The following is a 27,394-nucleotide window of genomic DNA, read 5'->3' as shown; positions in this document are numbered from 1 at the left end:
CTTCTTTCTGTAGGTATAAAACCTTGAATACTTCATACAGCAATCATGTAATCAGGAATTAATAACCAGATATAACATACAGCAAATGTTCTCAGGTTAATCACTGTACTCTTTATATTGTTGATTTGCTGGATTCTTTGCTAAGCAATCATCAGCTAATTACTGTGCTAACTATAGAACACCAATATCATTGCATCTCCTCAGCCGCAGCCGTCGAGAGGAAAAAAAAAAAAAGATTTCTTATTTCATATGTGTACATAATGATTATTTAAGAGATCTCATTGTGACTTCAACTATTTACAATTTTTCACATAAATATGTCCTTTATGTTTTTAAGAGGACTGCATAGCTACATTATCTGCCCACCACAACCCTACCTTCAGGCTACGCTCCCAGGTCTTGTAATACATTTCAGCAGATCTGGGTTCCCCAACTCAATATCTAGAAAATTCCAATAGATCAGATAACATTACAAAAACAGAAATCGTATTTCTACAGAACACAGAGTCCAGTTTTTCTACTGCTTTTGCATCCCACACACACAAAGTGAGCAAGGAGTAATATGAACTGCTACTGCAAAAGGGTTTTCTGGACTTTTAACCAATATGAAAGCCACCACAGTGGACAAGACAGTTGTCCACTGTACAACACCTTGGGAATCACAATGCATGGTTCGTAGCAAAGACCTCTGTATCCAGGAATGTCTCTGGAGCGTCCTCCACTGCATCAGTGAACTGTTAAAATCATCATTGTGTCAACACAGAAATGCAACTCTCCTTACTGACAGTTGTTCAAATGGCAAAGTACTTGCCAAAAAAGGACTGGCTTTTGTTCAAAGAAAACAATGCAACATGGACAACAGGCAGCCAAGTTGTAACAGCAGCTTTTAAACAGAGCAGTAAAAATTTTAAAAAATAAATAAATAAATAGGAGAAAATAAACCACTTTTTCTGAGTGATCTCACCTTTTTTTAAGGAACTGTAAGAGAAGTATCTAGTACTGTTACAGATACAGGTACCACTGCTGGTAGATATTAAGTTTCCAATTATTTGCTATAACACAGCTGAGAGTGATTAGACAGTTTACATATGACTGCCAGGAGCCCAGTGCACATTATGTGGGCCATCAGGTCCTGCAGCCTAAACACCATTCTTGATTTAATGGATAAATGAATTTTGCTAAACCACTTCAAATATAAGAATGTTTTCTGAATCTGCGCACGGGCTGTTAACTATATTTCAGTGAAGTCTCATTCCAAAGAGATCACAATGCACTTTGTCAGACCCAATAAAATCTGCACCCCAAAATCCCATACTAATGAATTAGATACTGTTTCCTATGGCTGCTTGTAAGATTCTACACTGATGTCTCATTTGGCAGTTTTTCTTCTTACTACATCATACTTTCTATGAAAGTTGTCTGCTTTTTATGAAAGAGATTTGCTGGGTTTGTTTTGTTTTTTTCCTGTTTTTCTGCCTAACCTTCCCCACCACTGGAAAACACTTCCTTGTTTTTATCACACACTGTTCCTTTGCTCTTTTTTCCAAATTAACATCTCTGAGCTGTGGACACATAGTGATCTCGGTCCTAAAGGAAAAATCTGAGGCTTAAGAAAGGGACAAAGTAAGGCTACAAATTCTGTTTCACTGCATCTTTTACTGCTCGGTGTCCTGGAACTTGACTTGTTCTTACAAATGCCATTATTGAACATGTGAATTTTCTGCAATGCTGTCCTGTAAGAAGAGGAAAAAAACTAATATGGCAGCACATTAATGCAATGCCAGATTTTTGCAGCATTATCATGTAAGTAGTTAGGCATTAACTAGGTGGTCCCAAAAGAATTACTCCATTTTCATTTATATGGGAACTGTCCTTTTACTTACACAAATGAACTGACAGTCTGTCAATCCTGGAAGCCAATGCACTGAAATATCTTCAGGATGAACTCCATGAGGGAGAGAGTGAAACTTCATAAAAAAAACACATTATGCCATTCAATATAAACAAGACAAAACTCAGCAGTACACAGTAGGTGCATTTCTGGAAATACAGACCTCATAAACTTTTAAAACATCACATATAATGAAAGTTCTTGATCAATATTCTGCCTTTGACAAATTTCAAGCAAAAGTCTGGCACCTTGACAGTGCTAATGCCAATCCAAGAGGAAAATATTACATGGGAAAATTAGAATCATAGAATCATTTGGGTTGGAAGAGACCCTTAAGTTCATTGAGTCCACTATAACCTAATTCTAGCAATAAAACCTGTTCATAAGACCCTCATCTAAATGCCTTTTAAACACCTTCAGGGATGGTGACTCCACCATTTCCCCAGGCAGCCTGTTCCAATGTCTGACAACCCAAACTGTGCTGGTTTGACTGAAAATGGGTTAATTTTCTTCATGCAGTTAGAAACCTTTCTTTTTCATAGCTAGCATGGTCATTATTTGGACTTAGTTTGAGAACAAGAGATAACACCCCAGGACAGAGTTAAAGTTTTTAATTGCTCTGGTCTGAAAGCCAAGGACATTCTGACCGTTCCGCCCACAGGTATGAGGCATCAAGGGGCGGGGGCGGGCATGGATGGGGCAGAGCTTGACTGACATCCAGGCTGATCAATAAGAGTATTCCATACCGTTGGCATCATGGTCTGTATTTAAGGAGTCTTCTCTTCCACTCTCTTGCATGTGTTTTGGTTTTGGGGTTTTTTTTGTTTGTTTGTTTGTTTTTGTTTTTTGTTTTTTCCATCGGAGCCAGGGGCATTCGGTTGGGACGTTTAGCTCAGCCTTTTGCCATTTTGCAGAGGCCTCTGGGCTTTTCTGCCTTTTTCCGCTTTTCTTCTCTCTTTGGGATCAGCTGTTGGGACCAGGTGCTGCTTCCTGGGAGTGGCTGCTCAGTGTGGGTGGAGTTCGCAAGGAGTTGCCTTGAGTATCTTTTATTTCTATTTTATATATATATATATATATATTTTAGTAGTGTATTAGTATTTTGTTATTAAACTGTGTTTATCTCAATCCAAGTTTCTCCCTTCCCTTTTGATTCTCTCCCCTATTTGGGTGGTGAGGGGGGTGTGGAGGGAGGGGGTGAGTGAGTGGCTACCATGGTTGTATTGCTAGTTTGGGTTAGACCATGACAGAAATGTTTCCTAATATCCAGTCTCAACTATCCCTCATGCAACTTGAGGCCATTTCCTCTTCTCTTATCACTTGCTACTTGGGAGAAGAGACCAACCCCCTCCATGCTACAACTTCTTTTCAGGTAGTTGCAGACAGTGATAAGGTCTCCCCTCAGCCTCCTTTTCTCAAGGCCGAACAGCCCCAGTTCCCTCAGCTGCTCCTCATCAGACTTATGCTTCAGACCCGTCACCAGCTTTGTTGCCTCCTCTGCACTCTCCCCAGCACCTCAATGTCTTTCCTGTAGTGATGGGCCCAAAACCGAACACAGGATTTGAGGTGGGGCCTCACCAGTGCTGAGTACACAGTCACACTCACTTCTCTAGTTCTGCTGGCCACACTATTTCTGTCACAAGCCAGGATGCTGTTGGCCTTTTTGGCCACCTGGGCACACTGCTGGCTCATATTCAGCTGGCTGTCAGTCAGCACCCCCAGATCCCTTTCTGCCAGGCTCTTTCCAGCCACTCTTCCCCGAGCCTGTAGCACTGCCTGGGGTTGCTGTGACCCAAGTGCAGGACCCAGCACTTGGCCTTGTTGGACCTCACACAACTGGCCTCAGCCCAATGATCCAGCCAGTCCAGATCCCTCTGTATGGCCTTCCTACCCTCCAGCAGGTCAAAGGTCTTCAAGCTTCCTTTCCACTTGCATGCTCCTCATGGATGAGCTACAGATAAAATACACGGCCTAGGTGATAGAGTATAATTTCCAGTGTGGAGCCCAGTGTTTGGAGGTCCACTTTCCACACTGAGTGACACCAACTGATTTACTGAGACCATTATGATCACCACTTCTAAGATTCTTCTAGCATGTGCTATGGTGCCAATAGGAATTTATTATTTCCTACTCTTAATTGATCTGAGTAAGTCTCAGATTAAACTCAATAAGGAAAACCAAATCAAAAGATCATGGGAAAATAGAAGAGCTTGGACTTACTTCTTCATTGACTAGAATTATTTTAGTATTCTTATTATCACCAATGTAAAAATGAAACTATTCCCATAAGTAAGGATCCTTTTTCTTCTTTAAGACTTACTGAAGAACTCTTCACATATTCTTTAAGTTGCCTTTTTGCTGGGTTCAATGAAGAATACTGAGCTGAAGGTAACAAAGCCACTGGCTCTATCTATTTAAGCTATGTCCAGCAAGATGTGATAGGCATCAACATATAATGTCAAACAGTTGAAATTTCTTAAGGCTTTTTACTCTTAACCCCAAAATAAACCAATAGCAGATGAGCCTTGTCAACAATTTGCTAGTTGCTTAGTACACTCTGACTACTATGTTCTAGAATGCACACTATATATCTGGTTGGTATTAAAGTGCATAATGAAGAACATATTCACATCCTGTATTTTTCCAATCTTATTCACTATATTACAGGATTAATGGGCTACAGTTCATGTCAGGAGCCAAATTGTTCTAATAAAATATGAAGCATTTATCTACTGAGAGGCTGGAAAGTGCACAGTTTGTTTATTGCCAAGTCTGAAACAATGCTAACAAGAGTGCACATTACTAAATCTCCTTCATGCCCATAAGATTTTACATACTAAAACTATGCTGAGTAAATAAAAATTCAAAAACCTAAAGGAAATCCTATGCTTTTGTTTTTCTTGAGCATTAGTGACAGGCTTGGCTCTGTACTGCAAAGAACCTGTTTTCCAGCTCACCTTAGCTACTTTTAAGCTACCTAAAGTCTCATTATAATCTCTGTAAGACTTGGGAAGTATTGGGCAAATAAGTAAAGGAACACGGTCCTACCAGAACCCAGGAAAATCATTGGATAAGCAAAGTTTGTTCAAAGACATATCCAACCATCACAGCATTTCACCTGGCACTTGAGAACTAATGGTGACATTCTCATTCCACTCAAGTCAACAGAAAATGAGCCATTCATTTCATAGGTCTAGAGTCCTCCCTATATCTTTGCCTTAAAGAACTTACAGAGCAGTTTAAACAAATAGAAGTACACTACTCTGAGTCCAAGCATGAGGTTTTGACCATCATGTTGCTGTTTATGGAGAGAGATTCCAAAGAACATGCTGGATAAAGGCACTAAAAGCAGAAAACGCTGAATGTCAATGAAGAAGTCTCTTAGTTATAAAAATGAGAACAAAAAAAGTATGGAGTAGAATTCAAGTAGAAACAGAACTATATAACAGAAATTAATTTATTTTTTTTCTAAGAGATGTGCAGAGTCTTCACCATTATAGGACTGTTACAAGTCTGTATCCAACCAAAGGTGTAGTCCCATTTTCCTGGTGAAGAAAGGTGGAGACTGGAGGTGGACTGAACAACTTTACCAGAATCGGGAAGTGAAAATAGGTCTTCTCTACCCTGAGACAGCTCCTTATTATTGCAGTCATCCTGTTCTAAATATTTAGTAAAAATAAACATAACCACTGCAAAAACATAATTCAGAGAGCTCTTAAAATTTCATATTGCTAAATTTTAAAAGACTTCAAAACTTCCTACAAAGTTTTCTTCCAAAACAAAAAAGGTGGACCAATAAAACTATTTTCAGCAAAGACAGGAGTTATTAAGGTTGTGGAATAGGGAAAAGGTGATACTTCCACCAAATATGGAAGTTTCAGCAGTAAGCTCAGAGAGAAAATTAAGGATTTGTGGGCAAAACTAAAGAGCTTATAGAAATATGGAAAAACCCTAAAGGAAGAATAAATGCTAAAAATGATGCTAAAGCTGCACATGACTGAGAGGAGAGCAGCAAAGTAACCTAATTAGAAAGAGGAAGACAGAAGAGCAGAATAGGTGTCTAAACATAGCAGAGAAACACTAGATCAGAAAAGTATAAATCTGGAAACATGCATACATTACCAAATATGAATGTATCTAATTTACAGAAAGATGTATGGAAAAGACAACTCAAACTCTCAGTGTTTCCACACTACACAAATATACACTTAGCTACAGGATGTCACTTTAATTCAATCCAACAGCACTGAGGTTTGCATCCTGCATGTATTCAGTACATTCAAAACATCCACCATATATTCTGTCACCCTCCTTGTTGTCAGCCCAAGGCAGAATTTCAGACAGTAATGATAATGGATCAGACTTAGAAATCTTCAACTAGAACAGATGAAGCTCATTTGCTGTTCAGATACGTATAGTTTTATCGCCTCATCTTGCCGGAATACCATTAAAAATAGAATTAAATGAAGTAACTTCTGTGTTGCAGATCCACTTAAATCACAGAAGGCCGGGTCTCATCCAGGAAGAATGACACTTAATGGCCATAGGCATTTGAATTTTTTTTTAACCCAAATCAGAATTACCTCATAAAGAACATAAAAAATAAAAGGTGTATTGAATTCACCTGTGCACTCTGGGTGCTTAGTATTCAGCACATTTCAAGTAAAAATTAAAATCAGTATTTGGCAAGGGGTTACCCTTTTTTTTTTATTATTCTGTGGGAATGCAAATACAGTCTTCAAAACAAACTAAAATCCACTTGGCTCACATTTCGTAGATGAGGTTAGTCATATGAATAACAAGGGTCTCTAAGAATTAAAGGAAAGACACTGGCAGTTCTGAGGAGGTAAAACACATATGCTATATACATCGTTTCTATTCTTAATATAAGAAATATACATTTCTTAATTCTGAGAATGCCCTAGATTATTAAGGTTGTACTTCCATTTTCAGATAAATTAAACTCAGTAAAGTGTTCAACTATGTCTAAATGCAAGCCTCTTTGAAATATCTTCATTCCACAACACAAGTGTGAGGTGTCACAAGCTCTTGTCATTTTCAAAATCTGATAATACGATTATCTTATTTTGGTATGAAATAAAATATAATTTGTTTGTGTTGAGTACATAAATTGCTCTTACAACAATTAGTCAGCCTACTGCAAATGCTTACGTGCATATGAAGAACTCCATCCTTTGTATCTGAAAGTTAGGATAAAACCCCATTTAAATACTTTGTCAGATACATAGCTTGTGATGAGAAAAAGACAGCAATCATTTCTGCACACTACAGAGCAGGGATACAGAGTCACATAGGTCTTGCTATCTCATCTCTGACAGACATAAGAACACTTAATACTTCACATCAGACAGAGCCAACACTTTCTACATCTCAGATCACTGCCATAGATGCAATGTTCCGCATGCAGGTGTTTGCTCAATCGAACTTGGGGAGGCAGGAAGCTCATTTATGTACTTATTATCCTTCATAATAACCATATACATGCCCAGAGATTAACAGTTCAGGACCTCTTGGCCATGCAAATCACTGATATAGTTTTGAATGCACTGCAGTAAAACACTACTCTGCACCAGAGGAACTGAGGTGCAGAAGTGAAAGAAACACTTGTAGTGCCTGCTTAAGCTGTGAATGGTCAATATTTATTTAAGAAAAAAGAAGAGAGGAAAAAAAACTCTTTGCAGACACACATGCAAAAATCTATTATGGGAGGGGTGATGTACAAGAATCTGGTTTTAAACGTACTGACCAGCTCTGTTGGTAAGAGAACCAGGCACCTTGGATTCAAATTTCATGCTCTCACCACTAAACCACAATCCCTGGAGAGCATTTAAGTAAAGCTGTAAAATGGAACATCAAACAGCTCTAGGATGTACTTGAATACTAGCAAGAGCATTCAACTAATCAGATTTCTCCCTGGCTAAACATATGTAAAAAAAGGAGAAATTATTCCATTCAGTAGAATATCATGAGGATCCCTACATGGTTCTGCACAGAGAGAGAAGATAGTGTTTCTGCTACATACCAAGCATGAATGACAAAAATCAGGAAACAAATTAACACAGTAACAAGCAGTCATGAAAAACAAGTCAACTATGTTTGTGGCTAAACAAAACGGTTAATGCTTAGTCACAACTTCATAAGTCAGCAGTGTGAGAAGTAAACGCAAAAGAAGGATAACACTAAATAGTTCTGACATGAAATCATTTCAATACAAGTCCCCTGAGAGACATGCTGTTCCTCCACAGCACTCCAATCTGTTGTGTGCTTTTTCTCATTACATATCTACCAGGCTTAACTGTGACTTGAGGTATTTTTAAGAAGAAAAAAAATCAAGCCCAGAAAGGCACATGCTATCCTGAACTTCACAAAAATCCAGAATCAAGTGCTATTGTCTGTAGAAACAAAAACTTTGAAATGAAAATTTTACATGGAAATCGATACACTGAGCAAAACCATCGCTCACTCCAGAAGCAACCAATAATGCTTTAGGGAAAGGTACAAGAAACCTCTTATTAGTAAAGGCAAATTCATCTCCACACTAAAAGTATTCCCAGTCTGTGATACTCAAGTCTAAACCTAGAAGCATGAGATTAAGTAGTATGGAAGATTCTAATCTTAAGTACCTTTTTTTCTTTTTAAATTTCCATATAGAAGTATTTCCCACTCTACCCTGCAAAGGCCAAATACCAGATTTAGCAGGAATGGCTCTAGTGGCCTGCTGTGATGAACATCCACCTCATCGTGTGATGTGGGCGCAATCAAACATTTCATTTTATTCTACCCCTATCCCCACTCACAGCAGGGTTGAGTAAGAAAAATCAATTGTGACTTGTTGGGGTTTTTTTTGTTTTTTGTTTGTTGGTTTGGTTTGGTTTTTTTTTTCATAAGTGCTAAGCACCTCCAGTCTTCATTCTATTTTACCTTATGGAGGATCTCAGGCCTTTATAACCCCAGGACTCAATTTCTACATGTATAAGAGACACCCTTCACCTCAGAGAGGTGCACAAGAAAGTGTCCTGAGCACTCCAAAACACAATCACAAAACACAAGAATTAAGTGATTTTCAAAGACACTATCACAATAGCCATGCTCTTAAGAATATCAGGCCACTGGGTTCACTAACCCCACATACTCAGAAAACAAAGACCATGGTGGATAAAGTACCATTGCTACTAACCATGCCTCTAGGTCTTCTCTTCATTTTGAAGTGTCAACACATGTATTTTTTTGAAGCTGTTCACATCTAAGGATATGAACTACATGTGTTAGCTGTTTATCAGCTAGAGTGTGTACACTGAGGTCCCAGCAAGGGTAAAAGCAATAGAATGTAGATTTAAAAAACAAAACAAAACAAAACTTAAGTAATTAGAAAAAGCCAGCTGCAGCTAATAAGGAGAAAGAATGTTAAACTGAGATTATTTTTTTTTTTAACTTTACTGCAGCACAGACATAGAAGCCAAGTAAATCACTGGACTCTTTCACTATATGACTGCTGGTAGAAAACTGTGCACCAAAGAACTACTGCAGCTGATCTGGTAGGAACACAAGACCTAAATGGAGGTTTTTCGTTCAGGTCAAGCTTTGGCAAATTCTAATCCTTCTCAGGTGACACTACTTGTATTCAACCACATCCAGTTGATCTCTTCAAATATTCTCCTTCCTCTCCTCCCTAAGCCTTCCAGACTGTGTTTAAGTAGCACAGACTAATGTTATTTTACCCAATGAGCCTCATATTACACCAGGCTCAATATCCAGTAGTTTCACTTAGTGGCTGCTTGGAAAGCTATTAAGAGAAAACAATATGAAACCAAGTCTGTCTTCAGATTCAGGTTTAATGGAGTCACATTTCATCCCTTTTCCAAAAGCTGAAAACCCCTACATATTGATGCCACTGCTAATGTTACAATAACTGAAATAAAAGTTGGAAGCAGCAAGACTTTTTCCAGGAGTCTGATGGAAAGAACTGGAAGTAGTGAAAAAGAGTTGGAGTTCTCAAATACAGCATTAGCAAAGCGAACTACAACTGTTAAAAAAAGAGACATCTGACTTTCAGTCTTTCTGTAGGACCTGACAATAATATTGCATGAGACAATCATACACCAGAGCAAGCACCACTTCAGAAATATACACGATATCTGAGACAGACTGATAATACCCCAGATTAACAACAAAATGAGTGAGACTGGACTTAGATCTAGTACCTTTATCATTACTATCACAATGTACTCTTTGGTATTTGTAAATATTTAGAAAGAAGAAAAATGGAGGAGCAAGGAACTCATAAGATGCAAAATTAGTATGATACAGAAACTTATTTTATGATAACTTTAAATGGCTCAGATCACCAAGTCAAACTTAATTTTTCATCTTCCCTCTGATTTCACCTCTCACCTTTCATTTCCACTGTGCATCATCAGTTCATTGGTTTGGTTTTGTTTTTTTTTTTTGCATGAAAGCATGCATAGGATGGAGAAGTAAGGTGTGGAGCAGGTGCTATTTCAAGACTCTGCTAGACTGGGAGTCTTGTTGAGGGCAAACTGACAGAGCTGGAAAGTCCTGTGTCACCTGGCAGCTCCTCTGGGTTGATCTCAGTACTCCAACAAAGTTAATGTGATTGCAGCTGTACCTCATTCAGTTGCGTATCCCAAGAACTCCTAAAGGCAATGGGCTCTCCATGTTTCTCCTCCACAGCTGACTAAAGTAGACCAAGTAGACACAAGCTAGATACATTTCAAAACCACCTTTCACAGAATGGTTGAGTTTGGAAGGGACCTCTGGAGGTCAGCTGGTCCAATCACCCTGTTCAAACAGGGTCACTCAGATACAGTTGCCCAGGACCATTCCCAAGGATGGAGTCTCCACAACATCCCCAGGAAACCCATGCCAGCACTCAGTCACCCTCACAGTAAAAAAGTGTTTTCTGATGTTCAGAAGGAAGAACCTCCTATGTTTCAGTTCATGCTCATTGCCTCTTCCTGTGTCACTAGGCACCACTGAGAAGCACCTGGCCCTGGATCCTTCACACCCTCCCTTCAGCTACATTGATAAGATACCCCCAAACAAATAATAGTTTTGGTTAGGTTTTTTGGATTTTGTTTATTTGGGTTTTTTAGGGGGCGGGGATGTCTTGTGTTTTTGTTTCTGTTTGTTGTGGTGGTGGTTTTTGTTTTTGTGTTAGTATATGCCTACAATGCAGAGAAGCAGCATAACCCAGTGAGCATGGACAAGTCTGAAAATCAAAACTGGAGATCGGAAACCCAGCTTTGTCCCAAACTGTTAATCATGAGGTTATTCTGTGCTGACTCTTCCTCTCCTACCCTACGTTGGTTTTTCTTACTTGAACTCTTCAAAAGTAGTACATATTTTTACTACTACAAATCTGCACAGCACTATTGGTATACACTGTGTAGCACTAGGTGGCCTCCAGGTTCTGTTCACCTAAATGTAAGATTTTGCAGAAGATTTTTTTCTTCATTTCACAGCATACAAATTGCATTGAAGCAGTTCACAGTTTTCTGCTTCTACAAGAATCTATTTCAAAAAAGAACACAAACAAAACACAGTAAACATGAATCAAAGCTTTATAGTTAAAAAAAGAAAAAAATAAAGACTACAAAAGTGTTGGGAATCTTTCTCATTTTACTTTCCAACTACAGCTCTGAATGTTTCCTAAACCTCAATTCCCAAAAACACTTTTGAAGGCCTAGTCCAACAAGTGAAGGTCAGCAAACTCTAGAGACTGCCTAAAAGAGTTATGATAACCACTTGTGATTCTGCAATTTCATCAGCTGAAAAGAGAAACCATGACCCACTGTCACCTCAGCATCAAAGTTGCTGCACTCCAGCATCCTGCAGCAGTGCTGTGAGAAACCCAGTTGGAAGCCAAAGCACCTGTTGAGAAGCACAATTTCAATTAGATGCATACGTTATTAACTCCTATAATACTAACATTTCACACTGGAACAGTACTTAGCATTTATGTAAGACAGGTATTTATTTTTTACTATCATTGATGCATACATGTATCTACCAAAGTTCCATTAATACATGCAGGAAGACTAATGACAGCAATCCCTCTGACTTCCTGAACAAATCCTCTCACAGCACCAAACCACATCAGATAGACAACAGACACACAAAACGGGTGATCTGCTCATGTGCAGTCGGTATTTGCTGAACATCACCAAGAGAAACGCATGCAGGTCAGGTATATTTTTGATGGCCCAGGCAAGGAATCTAAGCTGAAGAACTGTCCTGTCATCAGTAGTTGCCACAGATGTAGATCACAACAGCAAAGACACAAGAATGTGCTGCTCCTCCAATGTCCCTCAGAAAGTCAACTTTTCTCACAAGTGACAATTCAACAATGATCAATCTTCTTTCCCCTACATTTTGGAGAGGACAGGAGACCAAATTTAGAGGTAAAAATCCCTTCTGAGAATGTTCCTTATGAAAGTATTAAAACATATAATTCCATGAAGACAGATAAATAAGCAAACCCTCTATAAAATGTTCTTTGGTTTTAGGTCCCTTGCAAGAGTGATGCATCTCTGATCAGAGGCCATTTGTAAGTGTTTCTCAAAAACTGCTGACAGCTTTAAACATATTAAAAACAACTAGTCGCTATGTTGTTCTGCTGCAAATACAACCTAAGGTACCTTGGGTACCTTGCAGTGATCCTGCTGAGTTACAACCAAATCCATGTCCATCACTTTATTAGCATGCACTGTGCAAAATGAGACCTAAACCAGGTCTGAACTTGCTGTAATGAAAGGCCAAAGAACAATTCTGCTAGTGGAGGGAAATCCAGGACAGATCTGCTCTGGCAACCTTAGTTCAGAGGTTGTTGTCTTAAGCAGGGTGAGCACTATAGGGCCTCATCTCAGTTGGGTTCCATAAGTACTCTATATCTCAGTATAGATCAAGTGAAAGATTATGAAACTTGAATTTCTATTCAAAAGAATCTTGGCCACATGCTTTTCAGTGGCTTCAACAGGCAAGTCAGTAGGTTTATAATGAGAGCGTATCATACTCACCAAAAATTTTTGTAATAATTTGATAAAGAAGCAAGAGCAAATCAGTAACACCTATCCTTGCTAAGCAAAGTTGCTGCTTCAGTGGTTGCCAACTTGCCCAACAAGCTTTATTATGGCCACATTGGGTGTTGTCAGAGCTGCTATACATGTGCAGATGAATCTGTGCATGCACAACAGCCATTTGTCTGATGTGGCTAGTTTGGGGGTTTTTGGTATTTCAAAGGTGGCAACCATACGGCTGAAGAGACTATTAGCACAGAGCACATATTTGTGTGTAACATATTTCAGCCAGCATTTCAACTCAAAAAAGAAAATAATGTATCTGGATCAGGAAGTTTATATTTTGTCACATCACTGCAATTCCCTAACACAAAACCATTGTCCTTTTGGAGTGTAAATCAGTACAAGTTGCTCGTAATATACAAAAAGGCACAGGCAGTGTCTTCACTGCTGTATACAGTCTGCTTGGGACATAGCATTCATACAATTGTCCAGTGATTTTTAAAAAAGCACCAATTTAGGTAGTACATAAAAGCCAACATCACAGAACTATTATCTTTTAGGTCCCTTCCTCTGTCTCACATCTATGTTTGGATCTGATTTTCATCAAGATGAAGAAAATCTTGACAATTCTCAAAAAGAAAAATAGAAGTTTCTGCAAGGTTAATTTGAAACTCATAATCCCTAAACCAGGACTTTATACATGTAGGAGCAGTTACATTTACACAGTCCTAAAATTACTTTCAGCCTTTTGAAGGCAACTGTGACGCTGATGTGGCCCCCGGTGAAAATGAGTTTAACACCCTTGCCTTAAACCATACACTCCAGGATTTTTTTTTAAGATTCACATTTTTTAAATCCAAGAGAGCAAAAATTAGTTTTTAAAGACACAAAATCATACTAGAAGTATTTCCAAAGTGGTTTGGATCTAAGCTAAACATACATGAGATCTGTTACCCTCTTTATAATTCAATTTTAAAAGTGCTTATTTTGAAACATAATTACAGAACTGTATGCCTCTCAAATATTACTTGCAATTACTTACACTTTCCTTGTTACAGTTATCCAAACGCCACTGCATAAAAACAGAACAAAATAAAAGGAATGAGAGTAGATAGCATAAATTCCATTCCCCCATAAATGGACAAATCTTACAGATACATCAAGTACTTGGCTCTACTGAAATTGGTATTTCAAAAAGAAATACATAACTGATTAATTACTGGATGCCAAAATTTGCAAACTGCCTGTAATCAAAGGTTGTTTTTACTATTACAGAAACAGAACATGAGGATTTTTTTGCACTGCTCACCAGATCTTGACAGATGGGATCTCAAAAACCTTTCCTTGGTCATGTAATCAAGGTACCTAAAATACCAGTTGCTTCTCTGCTTTCCCTCAAAAGAAAAAAATCATCTGTTTCTGCCCCATATTGCAATTTTATTCCATTTTTTAATGTCCTTTTACTCTTCACCATTTGTACATTCAAATCCATAAACAAGAGGAAAGGCCAGGAAATTTAATCACCAGTCTTTCACATGCTACCACCTAAAAAGGAATTAGAAGCAACAACTTCACATTTAAGCAACAAGGAATTGCATCAAAATTGAGTAAGATTAAAGCAGAAAACAAATCCATTGGAGTATTGTATTTAAAAGTATCTAAGTACAAACACAATGATGAGGTAGTGTGACCTGTACATATCAAGTAAATGCTCACATGTGCTCCATGGACCACAGATTGATAAATAAAGGTCAGAGATGTGGATAGCTTTGAAATCAAAGCACTAGGAGGGAGCAACCCCAAACTACAGACATCCGATGAAGATCTCAAAGCCTTTTAGTCTCAGAGGAAGATCTACAGAGGAAAGTATTGCATTACTTCATCACGTTAGATGAGTTACAGTCGTCATCTCTATTCCACAGTCAGAACACCAACTCCGACATCAACTGTTTTGAAATCAGATTATGTACAAATGCCAATTTATTGAAATTACTTCTTCCCCCACCTCCACTGCAGAAACTGGATATACAGGAAAATACTGCATTGGAAAGGTGACATTAATTAGAATGTCGGACTCATTATTTCACTCATCTCTCCTGTGCTTCACACAGTTTCGCACCATCATCTGCCATTTGGGGAACACACACTGGACAGACCACCACCCCGATCCCTTCTGACTTCTTTCCTCCTCTGAGTTTCGACAAAGTATTAGTGAAAATGGACACGACTTTTCATACCACGATAAACCCTGCAAGAGATAGAACAGTCAGATAAAGAGAAACATAGCTGCATCGTGTTATTCTCAAGTCAGGTTTGCACGTCACCTTACTGCCCACAGATATATGAAGTTCAGCAAGTATAAAAGTAAAACCTGGCCAACAAGTGGCCTTTGTGTACGGAGCTGGCCAGACAAAGCCATAGCGCAGACAGGAGAAACAGCTGCACAACCCAAACTCTACATCTGTCCTACAGGGTTTGGGAACAAGATCCACTTGACACTTTCCTTCCTAAAATGTGTTTGTCAGAATCCAAGTACCAAAAAGTCATACTGCAAACCTATTCTATGCTCTACACCAAAAATTACTTGGTAAGAGATTTAACAGGTTTTAAACACAACACTACTACCCCAAAAGAAGCAGCTTACAGAAAGACTTTCTTTTTGCCTTGAATTTTGATAGTGAATACCTCTTCCACTTTCTAGCTTTTAAATGTTATATTTTTTCATTAAAAGCAGCTTATGTAAACAACACCATGCTAACATAATTTATCATAGTAATTATACTGGCCTTTATGGTGTAAATGATATATTGAAGTAAAAAACTGCATTCTTGCTGTTATCATCTTAGCTTCCCTATATTAATATACAACTTCACTTTTGGTATCTGTCATGCTTCTTTGAACTACTTTAGTAACAGATTTCAGTCAAGCCCTGGAAAACATACATTCCCCCCCTTCCCCAAAAAAAGGGAAAACCAGTAGACTAAAATTTAACTGTCCTCCAAATGTGAAACATGTTTCAAGTTCAAAGAGAGGAGGATAGAATAGGTAAAATATTTTGATATTATTGGAGAACTAAAAAATGTTGTTTGTAATATGACCTGGGGGGAGGCAGGGCTGGGGTTAGTAAATTTCTTTTTTGTAATATAGTCCTTGTAAAAGCAGATGGGCTATTTATCTTAATCAAGTATTTCCAATACAGGTTCCTTTTTCCCTAATGTTCAAATCATCGATCTTTCACAAAGCCTGACTGCACATTCCAACTGAGACAAGTTACAAGATTATCCCTTCACAGGTAAATACCTAGTTATGAAAGCCAAATCACAATCCACAGTATCTGAACAAGTTTTTCTTCCATGTAACACCTTTCTATATTAATAAATGCTTTGTGGTCCAGATACCCATCTTACATTAAAATAACTTGGATTTAATTGACATAACTTTGATTTCATCTACTGTATTCCTCCATATATGCATATACTCCTATAAACACCATCCACAGAGCTATTTTGAGCCATTTCAACACTTGGGAAAATTGCTTTCCCTAGGCATCTATTTCCACCTATAGATATTTGCCACCACAACTATTGCTTAGTACTGACTCATTGCCACAGATGTACATGAAGAAAGCGGCTACACCTAACACAAATGGAGTGAGAGCTTCCAGGAGGTGGATCCATACCACAACCCTTATGCTCATTGAACATAAACTCTTACAGACTAAACAGAAGGACAAATTCTCCACACTGTAGTTTTTCTTGGGTACAGATAACTTTCATTTTCCCAGTGTGAATGTGTCCCATTCACATCTCTTCTTTATTCCATCAGTGGTCTCATCAACTTCAGAGAGCACCTCCATGCTACAGTTAAGTCTCCTCATCAGTGAAGGCACTGCTATCACACTGACTTTTTTTTCCACCCCTCCGGGAATTTTGTTAGCATCTGATTTTTGACAGCTGATTACAATGACTTCTATATCATTTTCTGTCAATGCTTGTGCAGAGTACCATCACTCCTCCTGGTAAGCCAGCCTGACAATCTTCATTTCTATATACTCTCATCTTTATTCGAGGTACTCTTTGGGAAAGTTGTTCTTACCACATCTCAAAGACATGGGCAAAACCACTGGTCTTTCACGCACTCCATGATGTTCAGTGAAATGCCAGGACATACAGTTGCTCCTTTTATACTGACTGCTAGAAAGAATTCTGATTAAAAGATAAAAGTTTACATTGAAATGAACAAGTGAAGAGGTATCCAAGAGAAATGAAAAAATCAAGTTATACAATTAAACAAGAAAAAGAAAGGAGATGCTTTGATATTTGGCTACACCCCTGTAAGATTACATCACTGACCTATAAGCTGTGCAACCCTTAAATATATTTTAGAATAGCTTCTGCAGGAAAAGTAAATAAACAAATTACCTGCTCAGGATGGAGACTTACAATGGGAGAATTTTCTGGGGTGTTTCAAGGGAAGTAGGATTCTGCTCTGAGCAAGTAGGTAAAGCAGTATTCTAAGGAGCTGCAAAAGTAACCAAGAGCAGCAGTGGAATTAACAGAAACTGATTATCATAATGCGTTTATCAAATATTCTTTAATGAAGTGACACTAACTAACAAAACACAAATCAATGCCAGGTAGGAACCACATTCTAAACTCCGATTTTTCATTCTGTTTCCACTGCAATGTTGCATGCTTTGGTTTGGACAAAGGTCGAAAGTGGAAGCGGAATGAAGAAGTCTGGGAACATTGCCTCAAATTTACTAAACTCTTGTCTACTAGAGTATTCTGCATCAGCTACAAATCCACGCAAACTCCAATACAGGCATACAGACTTTAACGTACATTTAGCTGCTTTAAAAAAGAAAAAAAAAAGCTACGCATTATATTTGCCCATAATTCCAGACTGAATGCAATTGATTTCTACCACACAGGAGACTTAATTTATGCCAAAAATGTTATTTCATTAAGAAAATGATATTATGGAGCATCTGAGATCATGTAACAGACAAAACAGAATGCCAGAGAAATTTTAACTGCCAGTACCCCACAGTGAATGCCTGATTATTTGCAGATGGGATATGGAAAAATTGTGAAATTATTGGAATTTTGGGTCCTGTACGAAAGCATTACTTCAGACTGCATGTGTCATGGCAAATGTCTATTACAATTTGAATACATTCTTAGATTTTTTTCTTTCAGTGCTTAGAACTGGCTATGCTTACTTCTTTAGACTTTAACTGAAAAAGACTGCATTCTTCAAAGCACAAAACAAAACCCTTAGGTGATAGCACAAAACAGTGCCAGTAAGTCAACTATCAATACTGACGTTATTTATCCAATAACTAAACTAAAAACTAATTTAAACCAATCTCCTTTGGAAAAGCCAACTGTTCAACAAGCACAACAATTGGTCTAAGATCAATCAGTGAACATGAGATCAATTAAAACCAGCTTAAGTTTTTGTAGGAGGACAATTCACACAACTCGAGTTAGATGTCTATTCATTTCAGTACTCCCACAATGCAATCCTTAAGCTCTGTTGTAAAGCAGAAATACCACTATCACCCTCCGCTGTCTAGCCAGCACTCTAAGTAGTTCCACATTTAATTAAAGACACAGTATACCCTTTGTTAGCACAGATAGTCTGGTCACTTTAAAAGACTGCTATCGTTTTAGCCACACACACAAAAATTAAATTCTGGAAACCATCTGTTGAAAAACCTTCAAAACTAAATTGCTTTACAATTTTGTTTGTACCTAGTGCAAAGGTGATATAGGCATGGAAGTGTGAACTATTTTCCTTTCACATTTTTATTACTATTTGTACCAGCTTATTGCTGGAGATGTTAGCTCCCTCCCCTTCCAAATAACTGCCATTTTAGTGCAATTCTTTCAGAAATGCTAATTTCTCAGCAGCTGAGCCACCTGATTTTCTAACTTTAGAAATAGGAGGGGGAGACATGGCCGAGAAAATAATAGGAAAATGGACAGCGAAGTAATTCAGAAGACAGAAGATGCGGATAACAAAACTTTTTATACTGAAGGTGTACCAATTCCCCCACCACCACCAAAAAAACACGAACACACCGTACACACAAACCATAGACCCCAAAATACACACACTATAGAACACCCTGACAGCTGGGGAAGAGCTGCAGTAACCTTTTCGTCCACATGAGTGCTGTACTGGCACATTTCACCGCTCCGACTCCTGAACTCCAGTAATCCCGACACCAGCATCTTCGGAAAACAGACTAAACCCCACCGCACAGCTTCGCTCTTTGCTTCCTCACAGGGATCTGCAGGCTTTGAGCAAAAGTCGGCGGCACAGAAATCCCCCCGGCGCTGGGAAAGGCGCGATTCGCTCCGCCGCCGCGGTTCTCCCGCGGGCTGAGCCGCCCGAGCTCCGCGGGAGCGGTGCGGCCGCGGTCTGCCGGGGTGGGAGGGGAGAAGCCGCCTTTCTGCCTCGGAAACGCGGTCGCCCTAAGGATGGTCCACGGAAGGCGGCCTCAAAGTCCGCCCCACGGACACACGAGCCTTAACCGCCAGGGCTAACAGCGAACATCTGGCAGCTGCGAGCTGTTCGACGAGGTACAAGGGCGACATGAGCCACGGCCACGGCCACGGCTCGCTGCAGCTCGGCTGGGGGACCCGGCACCGACCGAGGGGTCGGAGGCGGCAGCGCCTTTCCCGCGGCGGGCAGCTCTCAGCGAGCCCCCGGCTCTGCCGACCCCGCGGGGAAGGAGGTCATCGCTGCGCCGGGGCCTCGGGGGAAGCCCTACCTACCGCTCGATGTCCCCGTCCCCGGCAGCACCACGCGGGTCGCAGAGCAGCCGTGCCGCTCTGGCCCGTCCTTTCGAAACCATCGGAGCTCAGGTCCACGCCGCTCCTCCCGCTCCCGGCCCGGCCTCCCCAGCAGCAGGGGGGCGGGCAGCTCCGCAGAGGGGTCTCCACGCCGGCACGGCTCCGCGCCCCAAGACTCGCTGCCGCCGCCGCTGCCCCACGTGCTGGCCCGGCGCCCGCGGGCGGCAGCCGGGACGCACCTCACCTGCCGGAGAGTTCCCTGTCCTCGGCGTGGGGCACGCAATCCTCCGGTAGCACCTCCTGCCCCGCAAGCACTCCTGCCCGCCGCCCCGGGCGGGTGTCCCGGGTGAGCAGGCGGCGGTACTCACCTCTCTTGCTGCGTCTCCAGCGGCTGGCTTGGCAGTGGCCGTAATCCATACAATTCAGGATGATCAAGGCAAAGGAGAAGAGGCGAAACTGCATCCTGGGCCGCTGGGGTGGGCAGCCTCCTCCGGCGGCAGCGAGGGGCGGCGGAGTCCGACTATGTGCGGGGCTGCGAGCGGCCCCGGGCGAGGAGGGGGCTGGTGGAGCGCCGCGGGGCAGCGGCTGCCGCAGGGACGGCAGGAGCTCACACGCCTCTGGTTCCCCTTCTCGGGCGCTGCAAACTCAGAGCCGCTTCCAGCATCTCCCCCGAGCTGCACGGAGAGAGAGGGGAAAAGCTTGGCTCCTGGCTTTCCTGGTCCTCCCCCTCCTCCGGCTCTCCCAGAGAAACAAAAAGAGAAAAATCAAAACCCCAGGTCGGAGCAGGGCCCCAGAGCACAGTCAGCGAGAGCCCCAACTTTTTTTTCCCGCAAGCAGCGGACGAGCGCTGCCGCTCGGCACCCCCGTGCGCCCCGGGGACAGGCTGTCAGGCGAGGGAAAGCGCTATTTATCCCGGCGCAGGGGCGCACCCCGCCCACACGCGCTCAGGTCGCGGGCACGGCGGGGCGAAGCCGCCCCCCCTACCTTCTGCGGCGCGGCCCCGCGGCCATCCCGCTCCGCCGCCGGGTCCGGAGAGCGGCTCCGCGCCGCGGGGCAGCCCCGCGGGGGCCGGCGGCCGCCGGGGCGCGGGCTCGGCCGGCCGGGCTGACGGCGAGTGCTCCCGGCCACATGCGAGCGGCGTCCCCGCCGGCTCCCCCCCACCGCCTCCGCCCTGCCTGCTGCCCCGGCCGCGCGCCTCCGCCAGCTCCTTTAATGCGGCGGGGCGGGGGCTGTCAGCCGGGGGCAGCTGCTGCGGGGTTTGCGGGGGATGCGGGGCCGCGGTACGTAGGTGGTGCTGTGGTTCCGACCGTCCCGCCGCCCGGCCCTAGCGCCGCCCGCCGCCTCGCCCCCGCCCCCGCCGGGCCCTAACGCCCGCCCGCCCCGCGCCCCGGCAGCCGCTGGGGCTTTTGCCTGGAGGCTCTTCCTCGGCGGGTTTCTCCCTCTCACCGCAAAGCCTCCTTGACTTTTTATTGCGCTGCTTTATAGCCTTGAGAAACCTTGTCCTCTTCCCTTCTCTCCTTCTTTTTTCTTTTTTTTTTCTTTGTTTTTATTTTCTTCACACAGTGTTTGATAATTAACTGTTTCTTTCTTCCACCCCTGGTTTTAAGACTCTGATCTATTTATTCTCCACTCCTTTTCTTCTGGCTTCCCAAAATCTGATCTCATATGTTTCCAAAGCCTCTTATTTGAAGCATCACTTTCATTGCCCCTGGAAGGTGGCTCTTGAAGTCTCGAAGTATAATTTCAGTAAGTGATTTTTAGCTGTTTCTAGTCTTATCTCTACTTGGCAAAGATAGAGCTGGTAAAACAGGAACCCCAATAGTACAGATAAGAGAATGAAACAAGAGAGCACCCAACAGTTTCCAAGTGAATTTAGCTCTGATGTAGGAGGGTCTGTTAATTCTTCATCACATCAGCTACACAGACCCCACAGAGCCATTTGTTTTCTCTACTCCTCGCTCACAGCCTGTTCTCCAGCACTGTAAGTACCGACAGACCATGGCTCCTCGATTGCGGTGCTGGACGTGATGTGCCTGACCTAATGAGCCTCACAGGACCCAGGCTGCTACGGAGCAGGTGCAAAAGCTGAGGAGTCAGCGTGGGTCTGGCACAGCTGGCACAAAGCACGGTCTCATAAATTCAGCTGTATCCAAGCTGGCTCTGTGCTGGGTTTTTCTGCTCCTTTCCGCCTCCCGATGCTTCTGGCTGTGGGCAAGTGCTGCTGAAATACCTGAGCTGCCTCGGGATGGAGCCAGCTAGGTTCTCACAAAAGCAGATGTACTCCTGCAGAGCAGAGCTGGCCCTAAAAAGAGCATAACTGCATTTGTGTGACGCTGTGCCTGAGCTAATAAATCCTGCTGGACTCAAACTACCTTTTCATCCACGGCCCAGGCAATTTGACCACAGATAAATGAAGTCTGACTATATGGTGTTTACTATAGTATCCTGAGACCTCACAACTTTTGATGGTTTTTATCAGTATAAAATTCCTCTGATGCAGAGAAGCAGCCAGCATCCTCAGTTTCCAGACAGAAGACTTTGTTACAAAGAGGCTAAATAACTTTCTTGAAATCAAAAGGGATGCATGCAACAGTGTCAAAACTTGGTCCTGAGTTTCCCAAGTTCTTGAACAGTGCTGTAACCCCTGAGCTGACCTTCTTTATGCTTCTCTACTGTACAGTAGTAGTGCTATATTAGTGTAACTGCTAGCATGAAATGTGAAGATTTTCTTTAAGTCACATGACAGTATATATCTTCTGGTGCCACATCTTTATGTATCATAACTGCCATTATGAGGTTATAGTGTATGAGAACCTACTGTGCTACACAGAGCACCTGAACCTTTCAGCATTGCTGTAATCTAAGAATTGCAGAGAGGTGACCTGTGAACTAATTAACACAAACCTAGGAACTGGGTTGTCAAGGTCATTCTAGCTCAGTGTCAGTGGTCTCCAAGTGGATTTGGAGTGGATGTAAAAAGTAAGGCATGCATATATGTGGTTCGTGGTCTTTATTTTCCCCAATCTACTTACACAGTGAAACTTTCCAAAGGAGATGTGTAGATATATATGTGTGTGTATATATAGAGAGAGAGAGAACTTGTTGCAACAGAAGCCATAATTTATTTTAGTGGAGGATGTTTACTGGCAACAGGAGTTCTCCAAGACATATAGTCCCCATATCCACTCTAACTTCATGTGACAGATTATGTACCATAGACAACTGAGACTGAGACATTTTGTACTAGTGGTATCTTTAGGCTACATAGTTACAATTTTTTGATGCAGAAATAAAAAGTGTGTCACCACTCCACAGATCCTCCCAAGCTGCAATGCAAGGGAGATATCAGACTATAAGAGGCAGGGGAAGTCTAACAGAGGTGTTAACTACACCTCTGTGAGGACTCCAGGAACTGATCTCCTTTACTGTTTCCAGGTCTACAAACCCATAGTCATTGGGCTCTGAGACTACAACGGTCACCTGGAGATGAGTCTTGGAGTCTCTTGTGTAAATAGTGGTATTAGGACCTCCCCAACAATACAACTCCATTTCTGGATGTGTCTCAAATGGATAAAAGCATAAACAGATTTTCATACAGGTGCCCTGCTGACACTGAAGATGACTGAGGTCTCTCAAACTGCAGCATTGGGTTTCAGGGGAAATAAGTCTCGATGTTTCCCTAGTTCTTAAGGAAGGATAGCTTGGGCTCTTTTGAAGGTCTCCCAGACCTGCAAAATGAATATGAGGAAAGTGTCTCCAGGTGAACTTCCCAGCCTTTGAGAGCAGGAGTAAGCCTCAGCATGGAGTTTTTCCTGTATGCCAGAGGGGAGGCAGCAGCCCAAGTGGGAGACAGCTCTGTGGAGGACACCTGCAGTCAATGCTTCAGGAACTGACTGGGATTTCAACGTTCAGTTTGAGCCAGGCAGGACTGACCACCCAGAGGCAGCCCACACAGTACCCGGCAGCTCTAGCCATGGGCTAGCATCCTATCATGCATGTCAGTACAGGGCATAGCTACCTGCTCAGGACTGTTTCACATTATTTGTGTCAAGAGACAGCTGATGGGGAACATCTCCAGACAGTGAGACACTGTTGGTCTGTTACAGGCAGGCAGCTGAGCATGAGTGGCATTTTCAGGACTTTGGTAGGAATCACAGCCATTGCAACTTTAAAGGACTATAATTTGGATTTTTTTTAGTATCTACCAAGAGCTCTTTCCAAGCATGTTGGGCTTTTAAGGTGATAGTATGAAAGCACTTTTATGAAAGGTCCAGAAATTGAGTGATGGAGACTTGCATTCTGGATCAAATTGTGATTGGACGTAAACTCTCAGTATTGCATGAGATGTGATAGGCAAGAAGTGCTTTCAAAGAGAAGTCAGGCACCTTATGCTTCCTATTATGAGGAAAAAATCAATAGAGGTGTGCAGGGAAAAGAGTATTGCAACCAAACTTAATGGCCAGGAACACAATGCTAGACAGACAACAGGCTAAACCATAAATAAAAGTCACAGAATACCATGTTGCAAAAAGCAAAATATTTAGCAAAAATAATCTGGATGATAGTTTTGACACTATGATGCATGGGAAGTTAATGTTTTAGAATAGGTTGCATGGAAGTAATAACCTTCTCTCTAGATATAGACTAGATATAGTTTAGTTGTCAAATCTGCAGGTAAGTCTCAGGTGATGACTAGTCACCATTACAGAAATAATGTCTGAATTTGTATTTTCAGAGAAGACTACTCGGAGACAGGGGGTAGAAGGAGGAAAGAAGAGATACATTGAATAAACTATCCAGCACCTGTAAGGCAGCTGCAAAGTGAATGAGGATCACCAGGGGATCACCTTTGGGTGAGGTTCTGAAAGATAACAAGAAAAAAAGGCTGAGAAGAATAAAAAGAAGCACAGAGCTAATGGAAGACAGGAATACAAACACATGGCTAGCTGTTTATGATGGTCAATAAATAAAGAAGAATGAAGACAACTTTGAGATATGATTAAGACATTAAAGTCATTAAAGATTTTGGGAATCATGTCAGTGGCTCAAGAAGCCAAATCAGAGTCTGTAGAGCCCAGAGCATGTTGACAGTCAGAGGGAAAAGAGTCAAAGGCTTGAGAGATTAAAGAGCAAAAGAAGGAAAAGTACTGGGGTGGGTTAAGTAGGATGTGGCAGACCTTTGTGTGTGCAGTCCCACTGACATCAACAGAGAGGCATTCACTGTGGGCACAGCACTGTGTGTGTGCCACCGTGCAGGACGGGGCACTAATGAACTCTGCACACATCCTAGGGGGGAATTTGTTAAAGTGAAGAACTGAGAAAATTATCTAAGCAATAATGTGTTGAATGAACATGGTCATAGAAATACTGCATTAGTCAAAGCCAAATAAGATGATGTGGTGATGATTGAAAAAACAGATGATGGGAGTCTGGGCCACAGCTTCAGCTGTGTTGATAGCTAGGAAGAGGTGTATTCTAGATACGCTATTTAAAAGTCTCAGCAACCAAATTAATGTCCTTGAACAGTGATGAGATGATTAATTATACACTGTTCTGAAATCATATTATTTTATAGAATTACAGTTCTGTTCATTGAAAATTCAGTTTTGTGTGTTGTGCTCCACAGAGGATTCACTGGCTGTAAAAGATCTTACATTCTGCACTTCAGCTGCATTAAAGCCAAAGCGTTGTTGCTTTGGTAATATGCAGTAATTGAACTTTTCCATTCTTTATTGGGCTCCATAGGATGTGATCTGCAAATAACCTAACTTCATCATGTTGCAGAGAGAGATCTTAACATGAAGAATAACAAAGTTTATTAAAAAAAAAATATCTCCATATTCTTATAGCTGTGTGGCTCATCTCTTCTACACTGAAGTAATGATCTTTTCTAAGACCAGAGCCTCAGCAACAATATATGTTTTGGTAGCTTTACACTGAAGTAGAGAAGATATGTCTTTATTTTCAGTGAAAGAAATGAGAGATCCTGACAAGCTTTACATCTAAACTTAAAAATATACACAACCCAGCTTCCAACTCTTTATTTCCACATAAATCTTTACCTCTTTTAAATTCTTAAGATACAGTTAATTCATTATTCAAAATCTGATCTACAATAATAAATAATAGCAGACTATTGTTTGGGCAGCAGTTTTGGGCCGAGCAAAACCACTGGTGGTCCACAAAAGTGTTTGGGGGCTGGAGCCCTTGAAGGGGAGGCTGGGGGAGCTGGGTTTATTTGTCCTGAAGAGGTGGTTTGGGGGAGATCTAACAGCTCTTTCACCCACCTACAAGTAAGCTACTGAGCAGGTGGAGCCAGACTCCTTACCAAGTTCAGGTACTGAAACAGGAGAGGTTCGGACTGGGTATAGAGAATATAATTTTCCCTGCAAGGATGAATAAGCATTGGGAGAGGTCTGCCCAGAGAACCTGTGGACTCACCTTCCTTGGACAAGGCCTTGAGCAACCAAGCCTGAACTCTGCTCATCTTGCTTTCAGCAGGAGGTTGCACTAGGGATCTTCCAAGATCCCTGCCAACCTGGATGATTTGGCAACCTTATAAAAAACATGAGCTCCCAAAATAGGGGGAGAAGACTGCCCCATGCACCTTTTAGGAACCCATGTAGCCTCCCTTCAAACGCTACCTGGCCATCTGGTATCTCTGCAACATCCACAACACATATGAAACCTTTCATAAAATTGTCTCTGGTTTGAAGAAATAAAATAATTGAAGCAATTGTTCTATTTTTAATTTTAAGCTTCAATGTTCTTAAAAAATTATTATCTGTGTAAAGCCAATGAAGCAAAACTCTCCCACATTCTTCTGATGGGCTACAGAGATTTCAAACTAGGCTAATTTTAAAAAATGTCTCAGCAAAAATACCTGATGTCTTATGAAGGAAGACGGTAGATATTAAGAGACTGTGATTAGAAGCAAATTCAACTAAATTCCCTTACATATTGAGTAAGGGATCAAAGATTGTCTTCCTTCTGACTCTCTTCCCTCTCTGAAATACGATCAAACTCCACAGTTTTTGATCTACTTGTGCAGGCTTTGCTCATGCAGCACTTCCAGCAGTCTCCATGAGCATTTTGCCTGCAGAAGAACAAATTCATTAAAAATGTATGTTTTCATTAAGGGCTTGGAGAAGCAAATGGAAAGAAGAGGTAGCATCTCTAAAACTCTTGATTCCCAGATCTTTCTGAAATAAAAAAAAAAAAAAAAAAAAAAAAAAGAGAGAGAGAGAAAGTAATAAGAAAAATATGCTCTAAATGATGTGTATCCTTCTCTCCCAGTTTGAACTGGCACAAGACAACCAGTTCCTGCCTGCCAGCTGTGGACACCATGTTTCTCTTGGAGTGTGCAAATGCCAGTGGCAAATGCCAGTGTGCTCATGTGTGGATATCACTTGCTGAAGGTGAGAGCTCAAATTCCAGCTTGGCAGCTGCAGATAACTCACTTCTTTTGGAGAACAGCAATTTCAATTTGCTAGCATATGGATCAGAATATGACTACAAAATTAATGTCTTCCAAGCCAGCTCAGGCTCTCTGTTTTACAATACTTTTCATCACACTATTAACTGTAAAGCAGAGGTTTGCAACATGGATAGATGAGTTTAAATTTGCTCTAATATGGCTT

At 41.5% G+C, this 27,394-nt stretch overlaps 1 protein-coding gene across 1 annotated transcript in view; it reads right to left on the bottom strand.

Annotated features, from left to right (window-relative positions):
• RSPO2 (R-spondin 2) overlaps positions 1-20,772 on the bottom strand; it is a 98,921-nt gene extending 78,149 nt beyond the window's left edge. Inside the window, exons 1-2 of the mRNA XM_082045598.1 lie at positions 20,739-20,772; positions 20,123-20,428 (exon numbers count right to left, since the gene is read on the bottom strand). Coding sequence (XP_081901724.1) covers positions 20,123-20,216 — 94 coding nt within the window. The 5' untranslated portion in view covers positions 20,217-20,428; positions 20,739-20,772. The remainder of the gene's footprint in view (positions 1-20,122; positions 20,429-20,738) is intronic.
• Positions 20,773-27,394: the final 6,622 nt, after the last annotated feature.

Source organism: Streptopelia decaocto, assembly GCF_964273445.1.
Source record: "Streptopelia decaocto genome assembly, chromosome: 2".
Classification (NCBI taxonomy): Eukaryota; Metazoa; Chordata; class Aves; order Columbiformes; family Columbidae; genus Streptopelia; species Streptopelia decaocto.
The sequence above is the reverse complement of the archived record's forward strand: the minus strand, read 5'-3'. Positions and strand labels throughout refer to the sequence as shown.